The 17,813-nt window shown below is 46.4% G+C and overlaps 1 protein-coding gene across 3 annotated transcripts in view; it reads right to left on the reverse strand.

Annotated features, from left to right (window-relative positions):
* Window positions 1–3,059: 3,059 nt before the first annotated feature.
* PTPN9 (protein tyrosine phosphatase non-receptor type 9) overlaps window positions 3,060–17,813 on the reverse strand; it is a 67,945-nt gene continuing 53,191 nt past the window's right edge. For all 3 annotated transcript variants that reach the window (XM_020994465.2, XM_020994467.1, XM_020994466.2), the window contains exons 10-13: window positions 13,043–13,121; window positions 6,882–7,032; window positions 6,109–6,316; window positions 3,060–4,927 (exon numbers count right to left, since the gene is read on the reverse strand). In XM_020994465.2, coding sequence (XP_020850124.1) covers window positions 4,713–4,927; window positions 6,109–6,316; window positions 6,882–7,032; window positions 13,043–13,121 — 653 coding nt within the window. In that variant the 3' untranslated portion in view covers window positions 3,060–4,712. The remainder of the gene's footprint in view (window positions 4,928–6,108; window positions 6,317–6,881; window positions 7,033–13,042; window positions 13,122–17,813) is intronic.

Below are 17,813 nucleotides of genomic sequence, written 5' to 3' on the forward strand. Positions count from 1 at the left end.
ATGAGATATTCGTAAAGTGCTTTGCAAACCTTTAAATGTTACATAAATGCTAGCTATTATTATTTCTATTGCAAAATGCTGAGATTTCCTCAAAGTCGGAGACCATCTCCTTCCTTTGCATTTCAAACCCTCTCACTCCACTGCACAATTTTGTTTCTTTTTGGTTTCTGATCTCTAGGGTCTGGGATGGTGCCTTGTACCTAGTGGGTAGTTGATCATTCTTTTAAATTAAATTACACCATGTGCTTTAGTGAATATCCTTGACAGCTAATTTTTAACTTCAAGTCACTATGTAAAAAGTTTGGAAAATGTAAATGTCCTTGTCGGGATTATGAGGCTATGTTGGGGTTTAGGGAAGGGGCACCCCAGCTCTTTGTACACATTGGGCTGGGAGGGGGTCAGGTCCATCAGCTGGTGGCTCCCTTTAGTGGACTTCATACTTGATGTCACAAAAATTTGTGACTAGGGATAATTAGAGCAAAAATTAAAAACCAAAACCAAAATAAAACAAAACCCTTCCTCTTGGCTCAGAAACTAAAGTCCACAAGCATTTTCAAAGGAATTTTTTCCCCTTTATTCTGCCATATTTGAATTTGGATATAAGAGGGGTTTTGGTATATGTGCTCTAAAACGAAAATTTACATACACAAAATTCATTAAGTGACCAAACATCTGAATGTCTTTAAAGTTGTCGGAATATTTCACAGGAGGCATTAGTACCAAGTATTCTAGAGAGAGAAGAAAAAATAGAGACTACAGTAGACTTAGGTGAAATAGGAACAGTACTCAAACTCTGGGCTCTATTTCCTTCTACCTATATGACCACAAGTCACTTCCTCTCTCTGTTTCCTCATCTATAAAAGGAGAGGGTTGGATTACGCGATTGCAGAGGTCCCTGGCATCTTGTTTTCCTACAACTTCTTCCTGAAGCTTCAGGGCTTAGGGCCCCTCCTCTACTAAAACTGTAAGCTCTGTGAAGCCAGGGCTGTGCATTTGAGCCTTGTAACCTCTCTTCCACAGCAGGTATCCAATAGAAGCTCACTGACTCACACCTGTAAGCTTTAAAAGATACTCTGAGGAGCAGGGGAAATGGTCCAACCTCTTTCTCTTGGGGAGGAGATGAGTATAGCTTTCTCCCGAAGTCAGAATTATGGCCTGGACTTGGGAACCTACCAAAGGCCCCTAGGTGACCCCCTGACCATGAGGAGTCTGACAATAGAAAACTGAAGGACACAGAAGGAATGGCTTCTTCAGAAACTTACAAGATGGAGGCCAACTCCTCCAAGTAGCCATTCCTGATCGGTCCCAAGTCCCCACGTTCTCTAATCTACCAATAAAACCTGTCTGCCCATCTCGCCAAACTGGCATAGCCGTCTGTATTTATGCAACGGATTCTACGGCTAGTGTGTTTGTCCAGGACATTGCTCCCATTCGAACATAAGTTCCACGAAGACAGTAGATGTTTATTCATTTGCCCTTCATGGAAGTGAAGAAATGCTTTTGGAGTAATGGAACGGCAGCTGGGCTGGCCTTGAGATTAGAACTCCCATCCTGGCAAAATCTGATTGAAGCTCTAAAGTCAGGGCCACTTCCATTTCCACCTACTGACCCCTAGTGCTGAGAACACAAGGCAACAGCATTCCATAGCACCTAGAAGAGGTGGAGAGGGCAAAGAAGGCACGTGGAGCAGCCCATGCGTAGGGGAGAATTTGAGGAGTGGCCGGAAAAATACTTTTGGGATCCCACTCCTCTGCAGAGTGGCAGGGTCATGGCCAGCTGGGAAAGCACGGCAGCCAACTAAAGGGGGCCCAAGACTGCTGCACTTGAAGGGCTCCCTGGAGAGCCAAAGTACCGTGAGAAATCTGATTCAAAAGGATGAATCTCAGGTGCAGAAAGACACCCTCATCAGGGATTTTCAAAAAAAGATGAAATGATTTTTAGTGTAGCTAGTGTGCTTACTAATTTTGGGTTGGGCCTGTGATCACACCAGTTTGTGGAAATTGTCTCCATCATGGCAGTTTCCCTGTATCACATGGGTAGAGAACCACAATGCCCTTCAGTTAAGAGACTGGTTAGTGAAGAGTGGCAACACACTCAGTACCCTGGCTGTCTTCAGCACTCTTTTAGACAGGAGATGGTCGTCTACATTTCAGCCAAGAAGCAATGCCAGAAACATTCTAAACCTTGCCTGAAGGCTCGGTGACTTGCCTACGGTCATGGCCAGCCTTGAATCCAGGCCTTCCCATCTCCAAGGCCTGCATTCCATCCACCAGGCCCTACCACCTCTTCAGTGTGCATTATTGTATTCTAATTCTTTATAGACTACCAGTCTACAGATCTAGCTATAGAGATACAACTGCCCACTAGAATGTCCAATGACATTGAGGGCCAGTTTATTATGGATGGAGGGGCCTTAAGGAGCAGTGAGGATCTCAGAAGCTCATGCATCCTGGTTCCTCTGCTGCAGTTAACAACCCACGGAATAGAAACTTAGGCCCAGACTCGACATGCCTGCCTTCTTCTGCCCCTCTAAGTGGTCCCATGGCCTTGCTGTAGCTCCCTGGGATCTTTGTGGGCAGTACCAGACCTCCTCCTCTCTGAATAGGACCCTGCCCCCAACCTGCAGGGATCTCCTCTGCTCCGTGCCACCCACAAATCTATCACAAGCCAATTTTATTAGCATTTCATGAGTTAGTCCTGTTTCTCCAATTAGACCGTGAGCCGCCAGTGAGCAGGGACTGTGTCTTCTCTTTGTATGTCTAAGAGTGCCAAGCACAGAACACCATAATGCTTATTGACTGGCCTATTTCGTGATATCCTGCCAGAAAGGCTGTCATCAGGGAGGGAGTGCACAGAAGACTCTGGTCCCTGACAGCAACCTTCTCCCAGCTCCTTTCCAGAAGGGAGCCCTGGACCTCTCCACAGGAGGATTAGCCTTTGGGACGGAGGACATGGGGATTATTCTCTCCCTTCCCCTTGCTGTCTCAGAAGAGAACATTCGCTGCATACCATCCCTCCTCTCCCCAGCCCATGATGCTACATCAAAGAAGCTAAAAGGGTCAGATCATTTGTAGGTATATTTATACGTAAATACAAAATTGTATCACCATAAGGTATTGAATATGAACATTTACAATTATTCTCCAAATCTGACTCAATCCTTGAACGTTAAATACAAAATGAAAAGATTGTAAAAATAAGAATATACACATTCAAAGAGCTTGTTACAGTATAAAATGACCGAGGGCCACTCAGCCGCCAACCTCATCTTCTGGGAGGAAGGAGCTTTTGCATTACTGACAGTCTCCCCCTCAGCACAGGGGGCAGCTGTTGGTGATGTCGGGCTGGGGCAGGACAGTGGGGTGATGAACAGCAATTCCAGAGCTGGGGGGGGGTCTCTTTGTGGGGAGTCCCCAGCCAGGAGCCGCTTTCAGCTCTTTCTTGGCCCAGAACCAGGATGTGGCCGGCACAGAAAGAGCATCCAGATGACGGGGAAAGCAAGGGTAAGAGGCAGCACAGAAGGGAATGCTTCAGAAAGGCAAATGAGAAAGAAAAGCTCTTCTTGTCAAGTGATACCTCCAGGTCAAGTTCCCCTTCCTGTATTGGGCCCAGGGTCCCTGTGAGCCCTTTGAAGACTTCGTACCGATTGCCTTTGGCCTTGGCTCCTCAGTGAGTTAATCCCCATCATCCCCTGGGGAGGACTAGCGAGAAATACGGGGTCGAATGTCACAGTGGAGATCTGCAGCTCCTTATTCAAGGTAAAGGTTTCCCCAATGGATAAGGTAAACAGAGGAAAAAAATGTTATGTTGGGAGAATAACACACCAGGGTCACCACATACAGCATTCCCAGGGCCAAAGGCAGGCCATGACCAAGAGAGGGGCCTGGTCCACACTCAGAAGGGGGTGTAGATGGTGGGGAGCAGGGTGAAGGACAAACATCCTCCCTGTCCAACAACATAATGCATAATTGACTCCCCTCCCACATTCCCTCGGGTGGGAGCGCCCCACGGGCAATGAACAATGCCATTTCTGAAGCGACCTCTAAGGAACATGGCGGCCTGACCTCCAGCATGGAATCCCATGAACTGCTGGAAAGAGGTGTGTTCGTATGGATTTATAGAATACGTACATATTAACACATACAGTATATATTACTCACACACACATACAGACAGATCCAGGCCCCTGCACACGTAACACACACACACACACAGGCACACAGAATGGTAGATAAGACTGGAGGACATGCCTTACTTCTTACACCTTCTTGGCACTGGGGATGATCTCTAGGATATGGGGTTGGTCAGACTCTCCTGGGATGAACTAGAGGTGGTCTCTCACCTCCTTCCCCATCAAACTGTGGCAAAGTCGAGGTGAGGGGAGTTGGAGAGGGGAAGAGAAAAGCCTTTCCCACTTACCTCTGGGGACCCCTGTCAAAAAACGGTAGCCACAATTTGGTTTTAATAAGGCACAGTTCAATAGCAGGTGCTAGAAATTAAGAACACGAGCTGCTAGCCACTGGCTACTTGTGGAGATTTTATCAGAGCTAGCTAGCCAAAGGAAAAGGCTGCAATGTACCAGGAGACATAGAAAGAGGTGGATCTGTTTCAACATTACTGATGGCCACCTAGGGGCTTGGCAGTGTCCCAGGGAAAGGGAGGAAGGCTGGCGGAAGGTTACCGATGGGCAGGTGAGAGGCCCCAGGTGCCAGCTATTGCCTCTCGATGCCCAGAAGATGGCAGCCAGGGGGCACCAAGCCCTCCTTCAGGGCATATTCAATGATGGCCTTGTAACAGAAGAAGTACTGCTCCGGGGTCTGGATGCTGAATGCCCTCTGGGTCCTCATGCGGGACACTGTCTGAAACACATTCAGCGTGCCCAGCTCCTCCAGCTGTGCCAGGCAGATGTCCAGTGAACAAAAGGTGCCTGTAGAAGGAAGCAGACGGTCAAGCTTGCTTTTCTACCAGTGCCCCTGCCCCAAAGGAACTGAAGTTCTGTCAAAAGTATTCTGAAAGGGGCAGCTAGGGGGCGCAGTGGATAGAGCACCGGTCCTGAAGTCAGGAGGACCTGAGTTCAAATCTGGCCTCAGACCAAGCACTTGACACTTACTAGCTGTGTGACCCTGGGCAAGTCACTTAATACCAATTGCTTAAAATTTTTTTTAAAAAGTAGTCTGAAACAGAAAAGAACGTAGAACAGTGACAGCAGACGCCCGCCACAGGAGTCGGGACACCTGGAAACAAGCTGGCACAAAGGCGTGTCTAAGAGGAGATGGCAGAGGTGGCACACTGCACATCTGTCAGACTTAACGGATTTGTTGGGGGGTGATGTGTCTGCTTTTTTATTCTGTGTTACAATGGATGCTCACGGGGGGGAGGGAAGCTCTACTTGGAAATGAAGACAATTTGAAACAAGGTATCAAGATAAGAAGGGATGCTTGTCCCAGAACATAATGGAGGTATAGGAACAGTGAGGGAAAAAGTGCAGCAAGGACCCTCCAACTGGGATAAGACAGGACCCAATTCCTTTCAAGAGTCACCTTAACGGCTGGGTGGGGTGAGGCATGAGACAAGCACGTAGGCCCTTCATTCCACCAAGTATTACTCAGAATAGAAGGTGGGAGGACTATGGAATGGCTGGTCTAGAACGGATAATGTTGCTAAAGTCATAATTCTTCTCCTAGGAAAAAACCTGTTTGCTCAATCATGGATAGAAAAGGGCTACTGCCCATCATGGGAAGGAGGGGTGGGATGAGGGGAGAAGAGAAAGGACTAAGAGAAGGGAAAAGGAAAGGGGGAAGGAGAGAAGGAAGGAAAGGGAAAAGGAAGAAAGGGGAACGGGAGAAGAAAACCCTACTTGGCTTGGCAGGCCTCAGCTTCCCAGGCCACAGGCAACTCTGCTAGAATATCCTCCATGTCTGTTTTGTAAACTTATCAGAGTCAGTGGCTAACACTGGAGTCGCCAAATTCACATTAAACAAGGCATCCCAGGGAAATCTGCCTGCCGCAAATCTAAGGAACCCTTTTCCTGAAAACCGACGACTGTGGCCCCCAGCACTCTGTGCCTTCAGTCCCCGGGAAGATGGGATCCCAGCTGGAAGTCATTACCTGTTCTGCCAATGCCCGCGCTGCAGTGGACCACGATGGGCGGCCCTCTGGGATGACCTCTGAAGCGTGGTCCCAAGCTCCTGACCGCCGTCTTCTGCTGGCTTCTGACCACTCTGAGGAAGTCGATCAGGCTGTCAGCTGAAGAAGGGACGCCATAATCCGGCCAGCTCAGGAACTGGAAATGGGTCACTTGTCTCTTCTGTCGCTCCTGAGGGCCAAAAGTCACTGCTGGTCAATGCTAACCTTCACTCCGCCCAGTACTTCTGCCTCTCTGTCTCATGGCCCCTCACCCTTATTCTGGTCAGCCCTCTCAGTCCCCTTCCCTCCGGGCGTCCATCTTCTCCCTCTTTTTCTTCCGAGTTACCCTGAGCCCCTTCCCCAGTGCCTTTCCTCCCGGCTCTTTTCCCTTCTCCTGAACTCCCCCTATCAGAACCTCCCCCAGGATGCGAGCTCCAGTTCCAACCCCAAAGTCTTGGTGTCCCACTTCCCAAGGGGGCAACCCAGATCACAGTCCTAGGACAGTCCGTAGTGTAGGGCCCATGTGCAATGCCACCACAGCATTAGGGCAGCAGCGCTGGGACGGCAAGGAGGAGACAGGGCCCGCTACGCAGCACACGGGAACTCCCCCGATCGGATGCCCAGAGAGCAGCATGGAGCGCCTCCCAATTCTTCTTTTTCCCTTACACCAAAATCAATGCTAGCTGGAGATCTGAGGACACAAGCTTTTCCCTCCAAAAGGGAGACCTCACAGAGAAGGAAGGTAAGAGGGTTACTTCTGTGTTGTGAATTTCCAGCGTTGTTTTCTTATAATGGTTCATGTTTTCCACTCCTTGATTGGTCACTGTGAGAAAGCCAAATCGGATCTGACTGTCTTTGTCCAAGGGCCAGTACTGGCCACACTTTCTCCTGCCGCCTTCCTCGAATCTGCAGGGAGACACACACAGGCCCAGGGTCAACAGCTGGAGTTCCCTAGCTAGCCATACACCCTCACCAGGGCACGTCTCCGAGACCTGCCGCGGCCGAGCCCCGGGCCTCCCTCTGACCTGCTTTACAACACCTCTGCCCTTGCCTCCCCGCACAAAAGCAGCCCAGATCCCTTCTAGAGGAGTGACAAGAGCCCAGGGGATCTTCTCACTGCCACTGCCTCTAAGGAAAGGCCTCCGGTACCTTGGCTGTCTCTAGCCACACACAGCCACACACACATCATGCCCATTGTACAGAAGACAAACTAGAAGAAAAGGGACTTCAGGAGACCCTGGTGCGCTCGGATGAGAGGGAAGGGAAACTGAGTCCTGGCTGTCCCAGAACTGGTGACACCTCAGCCTGAGCTAAGAGGAAGGAGGGAGAGAGAAGGTAAAATCAATCAGTATTTATCAAACATCCACTAGGTTACGAGGCACTCTCCTCACCTCTGAGCATGGCAGTCCCTGCCCTCAGGGAGACTGACTCCACTGGGTTTGCAGGCATGAACACAGAGAGGAAGAAAAAGTAATCTGGGATCATTGGGTGAGATGAAGAAGGTCCTCTCTGGTAGGAGAGGGAAGGAGGGACTCCAAGAGGCAAAGGGGGAGGAAAAGGGAGTGCACACCACACAGGGGCAACCATGTGGGCAACGATCCAGAAGCAGGAAATGAGGTCAGGTGTGGGAAACAGCCAGCAGCCAGCAGCAATGAACCAGGCCAGAGCCGGGGAGTCGGACCTGTGCGTCAGGTATGTAGTCTGGCGGCTGTTTGGAGGGTAGATGACTGAGACGCTAGGAGGGGAGAGGAAGGCCAGAAGGAGGGTCCTGTGAATGGAGGAGACAGGCGGGCTACGTGGTGGAGCTCTGTCCAATGAGACCTGGCAACTGGCTGGCCATGGGTGAGGGGAGGGAGGAGGCAGACGAGGGAAGAGCCAAGGGTGACTCTGAGGCTGTGTATCTGGGCACCTGGGAGCAGGACAGAAACAAGGAAGTCGGGAGGAGGACACAGCGAAGGAGAACGAAATGAGTGTCTCTGGGGACACAGAGGGTCGGAGATAAATGACCACAGAACACCCAGGAAGAGAGCCAACGGGCATTTGGCCACGTGGAACTGGAGCTCAGGGGAGAGATGTGGGCTGCACGTGTCGATGAAAGGGGTGATAACTTAACCCCCAGAAGCTGTGAAATCAAGAGAGAGAAGAAAACAGGAGCTACCGTGACTAGACAACAGGACACCCATGGACGATGATGATGAACCAGCAGAGGAGAGTAAGCTAGAGCCATCGCAGAGACAGGAGAATCAGAAAAGCACAGTTATCACAAAATTCCAGGGGCAGCTAGGTGGTGCAGTGGATAGAGCGCCAGCCCTGAAGTCAGGAGGACCCGAGTTCAAATCCGGCCTCAGACCAAACACTAGACACTTACTAGCTGTGGGACCCTGGGCAAGCCACTTAACCGCAATTGCCTAAAAAAAAATTTTTTTTTAAATTCCAGGGAGCCGAGTGTATCCACAAGAGCAGGAAATAGTCAAGTGTCAAAAGCACCAATAAAACCTTTAAAAGAAAAGAAAAATTGGGTGATGGAAGTGGACAAGCAAGGAGGAATGGAATGATTAGTGATCACAATAAGCACAGGCAGATGAGGAGGGGCACAAAAGGTTGGGATTTGGGAAGAATTTTGGAGTTCTGGACAATGGAGATCGAAGAATCATGGATGAGCTCGGGGAATGGCCATCCCTCTGAGTTTAGTTAATAATATATAAAATGATGATAATAATAATAATAAGAATATAGAGTGAACATGCAGGTCTTGGGAGCTGAGGAAGATGGTGAACTGGGAAGTCAGGATGGGACAGTGAGACTCAGCATGGGCAGAAACTGGCCAAGAAAGCTAAGGGAAATGGGACTTTTTGTTGGTATTTTAGGTGGTTTTGGGGAATTGTTTTGTTTTAGTTACATTTAAGAGAAAGAAATCCAGAAAGGGGTAGCAGGATTGATGTGTGCAGTGAACAAGACAGATGGTAACTAAGAGAGGACGGATCAGTTTTTTATTTTGCTTTTGTAATTTCTGCCAAGGAGAATGACCCCAGGACAAGAAAGAAGAGAAATCAATGATAGGGAATAGTTAGCAGAGATGAGCAGGAAGACAAGAAAAGATGGCTTAGCTGCCTTGGATGAGTTCAAGCCTCTTGAGCTCAGGCGAGCACCATCCCAGAGGCTGGTCAGCCAATGACATTGGAAAGATCGTGGAGGAAACGAGAGGACAAGGGATGGGCACATATGAAGAAAGGGAAGAGGACATGTCTGCAAACTCCAGGCCACTGAACTGGTAAAAATATGGAGTGGATTATTAAAGAAAGGGCAACTATTAAGAGTGAGCATGGCTTCATCAAGAACAGGCCATGCCAGACTAACCTTCTTCCCTTTTTTCACAGGGTTATTAACCTGGTGAGCCAGGGGAAATGTTCTATGGGTTTTATCAAAACAATCCATGAAAGTATCTCATATTGTTCTTATGGAAAGGACCAGGAGATGTCGGCTAGATGATAATACAACTAGACAGAGTCAGAACTGGTTGGACGGCCAGCTTTGAAGAAGAGATATATTAAATGTCTGACATCAACCTGGAAGGAGGCTTTCAGTGGAGAGCCCTAGGGATCTATACATGCCTGGGGCTGTTTAACATTTTTGTCAATGAGCAGAGATAATATGATCATCAAACCTGTAGAAGACACAAAGCCTAAGGGATAGTTAACACATTTGATGACAGTCAGGATTCAAAAGAGATCCTGACATGCTACAACACTGGCTAATCTAGTAGATTAATATAATAAAATGAAATTTAATAGGGATAAATGTAAATTCTTACATTTTGGTTCAAAAGATGGACTTCATAAATATAAGATGGGGGAGGAGACAGACAACAATTCATTTGAAAAGGATCTGAAAGTCTAGTAAACTACAAACTCAATGGAAACCAGCCCAAGCACTATGGCGGCCAAAAAACTCATGAGACTCTGGACGGCAGAAAGGCAGGAGGCTCAGCTTCTAGGAAGAGGGAGGCCATCCTTTCATTGTGCTCTTGTCCAGGTCAGACCATCTCTGGAGCCCTGGGTGCAGCTCTGGGCACCACATTTTATTTTATTATTTTTATTAATTTATTTTGATTTATCAACAATCACTTCCATGAGCTTTTGAGTTTTACATTTTTCTCTCCCTCCCTCCCCATCTCCCTCCCCAAGATGACAAGCAATCTTATATAGGTTATACATATACATTCCTATTAAACATATTTTCACATTAGTGATGTTGTAAAGAAGAATTAGAACCAACAGGAGGAACCACCAGAAATAGAAAACAACACAAAACAGAAGAAAAAAAATAGCAAACAGCATGCATTCAAATTCCATAGTGCTTTCTTTGGATGTGGATAGCATTTTCCATCATGAGACCTTTGGAGATGTCTGAGATCCTTGTATTACTAAGAAGAGCTAAGTCTGTCAAAGTTAAGTCATCGCACTATGTGGCTGTTACTCTGTACAACATTCTCCTGGTTCTGCTCACTTCACTCTGCATCAGTCCATACAAGTCTTTCCAGGTTTTTCTGAAGTCTGCCTGCTCATCATTTCTTACAGCACAACAGTTTTCCATTACATTCATATACCACAACTTGTTCAGCCATTCCCCATCTGATGGGCATCCTCTCAATTTCCAGTTCTTTGCCACCACAAAAAGAGCTGCCATAAATATTTTTGTACATGTGGGTCCTTTTCCCATTTGTACGAACCCTTTGGGATACAGACCCAGAAGTGTTGTCTGGGTCAAAAGGTATGCACATTTTTATACAGGCACCACATTTCAGAAGAGACACTGATTAAGCCAGAGACATCAAGAGGAGAGCAGCTGTGATAGTGAAAGGGCTTGAGATCCGTGGCATTTAACCTGAAGGACAGGACTGAGGGTGTTTAGCTCACAGTACCTGCATCCAAACACGTGAAGGTCTGTCAAGTGGAAGAGGGATTTAACCTTGCTCAACTTTGCCCCAGACAGCAAAGCAGGAGCAAAGAGAGGAAGCTGCCAAGAGTCACACTTAAGCCCTTGTTGTTGTTCATTCACGTCCGACTCTTCCTGACCCCATTTGGGGTTTTCTTGGCAGAGACACTAGAGTGGATTGCCATTCCTTCTCCAGCTCATTTTACAGATGAGGAAACTAAGACAAACAGGGTTAAGTGACTTGCCCAGGGTCACACACCTAGTTGGTGTCTCAGGTCTTCCTGATTCCAAGCCCGATGCTCTATCCACATGCCTACTGTCAGGAAAAACTTCCTACAAATTATGCTCTTCTAAGAGTGGAACGGGCTCCCTTATCTGAGGGCTTCAGGAAGAGGCTGGGTGATCACGTGGGGGTTATGTCGTAAAGGTGATTCTCTGTGACAGATGGGTTGGACCAGATGGCTGTTGAGAGCCTTTCCAACTTTAAATTCTGTGATGTAGACCAACCTACCCATTTAAAAATGAGGAAACTGAGGCCACGAGAATTTAGGTAACCTGCTCAGGCTGACACAAAGAGCCTGAGAATCCAGGGATCCTGAGTCTTATGCAATTGCCTTTTGTAATACACACACCACTAACTGATCACTAGATTGACGTTCTGAGCTCTGACTGCTCTTCAGCAGAGCTTGCAGGTAAAGACACATCTGACGGACTTAAAGAGGTCAAAACCTCCTTGGGGGAAAGACCTTTATGTGTCTCCTCCAGAGTGCCTAGAACAGGGCTGGGCCACCTCTGACACAGAGGGGCCAACTAAAAAAAAAAAAAGCTACTAAACTGAATTTAGTTAAGGACTTATTAGGAAACAACAGTGAAGTCACTTTAGTCCTTGGGTATGGTTATCAAAGCAAAGATGAGGCACAAGTTATATCGCTATGATGAATTTACAAGATTCATTTCCATTACAATTTAGTTATACCAATTCCCCAGTAACTAAGCAGAGAGTGACACAGCTTACTCTCCTTTCTACCAGGGTTTTCCTTTTTTTTTAAGTGAAACTTTTTATATGTAAAATCAATTTTTAACATTCTTTTTTAAAATTTTGAGTTCCAAATTCTTTCCCTCTCTTCCTCTCTCCCAGAGATGGTAAGCAATCGGATATAGGTTATACACGTGCAATCATGCAAAACATATTTCACATTACCCACATTGTGAAAGAAAACACACACAAAAAAGAAAGTTAAAAAAAAACCACTCCAATCTGCATTCAGACTCCATCAGTTCTTTCTCTAGAGATGGACAGTTTTTCATCTTAAGTCCTTGGGAATTATCTTGGATCATTGGATTGCTGAGAACAGCTAAGTCATTCACAGTCAATCATCTTACAATATTGCTGTTACTGTGTACACTAGCGATGGGGAGCCTGCGGCCTCAAGGCCACATGTGGCCCTCTAGGTCCTTAAGTGAGGCCCTTTCACTGAATCCAAACTTCACAGGACAAATCCCCTTAATAAAAGTATTTGTTCTGTAAAACTTGGACTGTCAAAAGACTGCACCCAAGGACCTAGAAGGCTACATGTGGCCTCAAGGCTGCAGGTTCCCAACCCCTGTTCTAGTTCTGCTCATTCCACATCAGTTCATGTAAGTCTTTGCAGGTTTTTCTGAAAGTACTCTGCCAGGATTTTTCTGACCTTCATTATCAGAAAATCAAAACCATTCTCCCACCTCCCTCCTTCAGACCGTGTTCCAAAATCTTGACATATGACTCCAATATTTTGATATCCAACATTATCGTCTTTGAAATTCAATTCTCTGATCACATCCACCCACAGCCATGCAAGTTTTCACCCAATGTTTCATAATATATAACGCAAACACATTCTTCCAACCTCAATCCATCTCCCCTACTCTGACAGCACTTGCCTCCACTCATAAGGCGTCGTGGGGATGGGACAGCAGTGGCGGTAGAGGAGCAGGCACTCACCGTGTGGTCATAACAATCACCAGCACTCTCTGCTCCCAGACCATGAGCCAAAAGTCATGGTAGGTGTTCTCCAAGGGACCTGAAGTGGTAGAAGAGGAGACGGCATGTGACACAAGAAGGCATCTTTTCCTTTCTCTCCTCCTTCTTCTTCCACGCCCTAACTAACTATGGGATCTGGGTCGTCCTTCCGCTCTTTTTCCTGTGGAATGCACCCATGGCTATGGTTCCAATGATCACTTCTACGACGACTGACCAGCCCACTTGGCTGGTCCTTTCATCTCAGCTAAGCCCAGTCCCCCATAACCATCCTGGATGGCCGTCCTAGTATCATCTCAGACTCAAAAACAGACCTGATTCTTCTCCCTGCCTCTCTTCCTTCCCTGAACCCTTCCATGCAGAGATCCCTCTCCAGATCTTCGTGGTTTTGTCATATATGCTGGCAATCTCCTGACCCCCTCCCCAGACAGCAATGTTGATTCTTCCTCCTCCCTTTCATCCTTCCTTCCCTCGATAGCCAGGTAGTTAACAAATCCTGTCAACTTCTTTGAAAAGGAGTTTCTCTCCTTCCCTTTGCATTTCCTCTACTACCAATCTAATTCATATTCTCTTCTCATCTGCCTCCTAGCTGACCTCTGATTGCAGTCTCTCTCCAATCCAACCCACACACCACTTAGAAGTAGTAGTAGTAGTGGAAAGAGAACCTGGGTTCAAATCCAACTTCTGCCAAGTACTACTTATGAGAACACCTTTCTATGCCTCAGTTTCTACATCTATAAAACAAGGTGGGAGGAAAGGGGTGGCAGACTAGACAACCTCTAAGGTCTAGCTCCGAATCTGTGTTTCAAGGATAAACGGTCATAATGTTCCTAAAGCAACGCATCTATCTGGCCACTTTCTTGCTAAAAATCATGAATGGCTCTCTCTGTCCTACCTCAAATCTGCTCTCTTCTGCCTGGCTTTACGGGCCCTCCATCACGTAATCCAAGCCCAACAATCTTATTTCCCAGTATTCCTTGAGATGACACTGTGCTTACGTTGGGCTGATTCCTCAATGTCACGCAATTATGCTGTCCTCAGACTTAATCTCCCCCTTACCTTCGCTTAGATCCTTTCCCCTACATTAAATGTCTTCCCTTCTTCCCTCTACCCGTACATCTCCAGGCCATATTTTCTTCTTGCCTATCAGCCTGTTCATGAAACCAGTCCATACAGAGGTTCTCTGCATCCAAGAAAACAGTGTGATGTCTTCTTTTGAAGGCCACACATCTGTTTATAACACTACTGTTGTTGTCACCTAATGACCCACAGATGGCCAACTCAACTCTGTGACATTAGCGTCTGATTCATGGTCCTTATGGCTCTTCCTCTGTGCCCTCTTGTCATCCTTAGGGCCCTTCAATACTTATGTTGATGCCCCTCTGACAACTTGACCCCATAATAATTTCCTCCATGTTCAATTCCAATGACCATCTTCTCTCTCTTCACTTTAGTCACAATACACTAGAAAGGCCACACCTTAGATCTTAAATCTCTGCTTTCTATCTGCAGTTCCAGGAATAAGATGCCCCTCTTAGGATAAGCTGATCACTGTAAATCCCATCACCATGCTGCTGACTCAGCCTTGGATACTCAACACCTTCCCACCTCTCCCAGCCTCATCTCCCCTCTGACTGGAGGGCTGGAGAATAGAGCACTCAAGTCCTCCCAATGCTTTCCTTTGTACGGGGCTGGACTCTCTAGTTGACCACTATCTTTCCATCTGCAGCTGCTTGGCTTCAACGTCACAGAACAAGATGGTGTTCCTCTGGCGTCCCCTATCCCCCTTTCCATCTTCCCCCATTAGATTGTAAACTCCTGAGAGCAAGGACTGTCTTCCTTTCTCTTATTTATACCCCAATGTTTAGTATAGTGGTTGGCACACATTAGGCACTTAATGAATGGAATTCTCTGTCAAAATTGTAGGACATCCAATATCTTGAACATGCTATTCTCTGACCAAACCACCTGTCCTTCCTCTTCTCTCCCCCTGCCATCCACATTTTCACTCTCTGTAATAATACATGACCTAGACTTCTCACAATCTCAGTTCATTTCTCCTACTCAGTTATCACATGCCTCCATACTCACACTAGACACCAAGGTCTGCCACTTCATTAATGTTTCACCAAAAACTACCCTATAACTCCTTGCCTTCCCACCCTTGACCCCTGAACTGTCCCCATCCACTGTCCCCAACTTGGGAAGCCTTGTCTTCAGTTCTGGGTGAGTCTTGTCATACAATTTCAATGCCTAAGCATCGCAAGACACAGCAAAGCAACAGAACTCATTCTGCCTGCCACAAACTTATGATTACTTAACCTCAGAGCTGACCCCTCACTGCCAACCATGCTCATCTACCCTTACCAACCTCCTGATCTCACATCTCACAACAACTGCCCTAAATCTGAACTGCTGACCTCATGGAAAGGGGAATAGTTAGAGGGAGTAATTTAATAGAGAGGAGTTGGTCTTGAATGGACACTTTCATCAAGAGTACACCAGCATTAAAATAACTATTTTTCTGTTGGTCAAAAATAATAATGATAATAACAATAACCTAAACTTGAACTTGCATTTGTTTTACTTTGCTATGTAATTTACACATTAATTTGTATACTGTCCCTAATGGATTCTAGCCAAAACACAGAGTGTAAGGATTGTTTTCTCCCACACTCTCTACCTGTGCCCCCTTTGTTTCCTCATCTTTTTCCCTGACCCCTTAATGTCACAGGTGTCCCCAAGGCTCTGCCATTAGCCATCTTGTCATATTTCTCCATAATTCCTTCCTTGGCAATCTCATTCACTTCCATGGCTTCAACTATCACTTTTTGAAAATTAATTTACTTTTTTAAAAAAATTCTGAACTTAACACACCAAAAATACGAGCATTTCTACAATGCCACATAAGGCATAAAAAGAGGGTTGTATAAAAAAATCATGAATCTCTTTCTATTCCATTACCACTTACTTCATTTTAAGTATATAATAAATTTCTCATGTTAGCTTTCAAATTCAGCTATCAGCATTATGCAAATGACTTTCAAATCAATATATTTAGTACTGCATCTCTAATTACCTTCAGCAATATATCCAAAATTGAGTTTATTACCCTTATACCAGCTTCTCTTCTGATTCTCTTAGGTATATCTGTCTGTCACAACGCCTCCCAATCTGTCTCCCATGTTTGAAGCCTTAGCATTAGCATTACCCTTTCCCTCTCCTATGCAGTCACCAAGTCCTGTTCATTTTACCTTTGTATTTGTATTTGTTTTGTTTTGTTTTTAATTTGGTTAGGCAATGGGGTTAAGTGACTTGCCCAGGGTCACACAGCTAGTAAGGTTATGTTTCTGAGACTGGATTTGAACTCAGGTCCTCCTGAATCCAGGGCCGGTGCTCTATCCATTGTGCTACCTAGATGTCCCCATTCCACCTTTGCACTCATCCTCACATGCTGCTACCACTTCAGTCCAGGCTTCCGTGACTACCCACCTGTACTACTGCAATATCCTTTACTTGGGCCACCCAATGACTTCCTAATCACTAAAGCTAATGGCCTTTTTTGCCCACCTGACTTTTCGGTAGCTTCTGTCACTGATGACCGCCCTCTCTAACTGTATACTCTACTGGCCTTTGGCATCAGACACATTTCTCCTACAGAACCAAGGAGAAGTGCATAGCACTAAGTCTTAAGGTGTGTTACAAGACATTAAGAAATAATATTAGACAGTGTCCTGGCCTCACTTTAACTGAAGAGCTACACAGTCTCTCTAGAACACAAGACTTAAGCTAGGTTGCAGCCAGATGCTGGAGGGCCTGGAATGCTAGGATCTGGATTTTCCCTTTCCCTCACAGTCAATAGAGAGGGGATGTATCCAGGCAGAGAAGTGAGCGGAGCAGTTCAAAGCATCAGGAAGATTTCCTAGGCGACTGGATTAAAGACGAGTTGAAGAAGAAAAGGAACTAGTGTCAAGAAAACCAGCTAGAATACAACTATAACAGAAGCAATGAGCTCCTTAATTAAGATGGCGTCACTGGGAGTAGAAAGAAGGAAAGGAACGCAAAAGATATTAGAGGGGCAAAGTCCATGGAACAAGGCAACCCATCACATAGCGGAGGCGGGGGAAACAAAGAAAAGAGGCTAACAGAGTTAAAGATGATGAGACAGATACGGGGCTAGACCAAGTACAATTAGATAAATACGAAACAGGGTTCATGGTCGTACTCAGAGATCAGCCACTAACGATGCCATGTTAACTCGAAAGGAGCTCCCCAGGGAAATGCCCCAGGGATTTGTGCTTGGTCCTGTGGCGTTTAATATTTTCATCAATGACATCAATGTGGTTGGGGGGACACGGGAGGGCCATGGCGGCTCTATTCCAGTATCTGAATGGCACTGACGGATAGGAAAAACTGATTAGACTTGTTCTGTTTGGCTCCAGGACACGACTAGGAGTAATGGGTAGAAGGCAAAAGAGGCCAATTTAGCTTCGACATTAGGAAAAATGTCCTAACATGAGATAAGTCACTTCAGGAGATGGTGGGCTCCCTTCACTGAAGATCTTTAAGTGAAAGCTAAGTGACCACTCTGGGGCTAGGTTAAAGGACAGAATTCTTTCTGGGTAGGAGTCAGAGGAGTCTCTTCCAGCTCTGAAATTCTGTAGTTGCTGTGACTCCAAGACCTCCAAGCGGGATGACAACAGTATAATGCCATCAACAGGGAAAAGAAAGTGTG

The sequence above is a fragment of the Phascolarctos cinereus genome, unplaced genomic scaffold (assembly GCF_003287225.1).
Source record: "Phascolarctos cinereus isolate Bilbo 61053 unplaced genomic scaffold, phaCin_HiC Scaffold_3;HRSCAF=262, whole genome shotgun sequence".
Taxonomy (NCBI): domain Eukaryota; kingdom Metazoa; phylum Chordata; class Mammalia; order Diprotodontia; family Phascolarctidae; genus Phascolarctos; species Phascolarctos cinereus.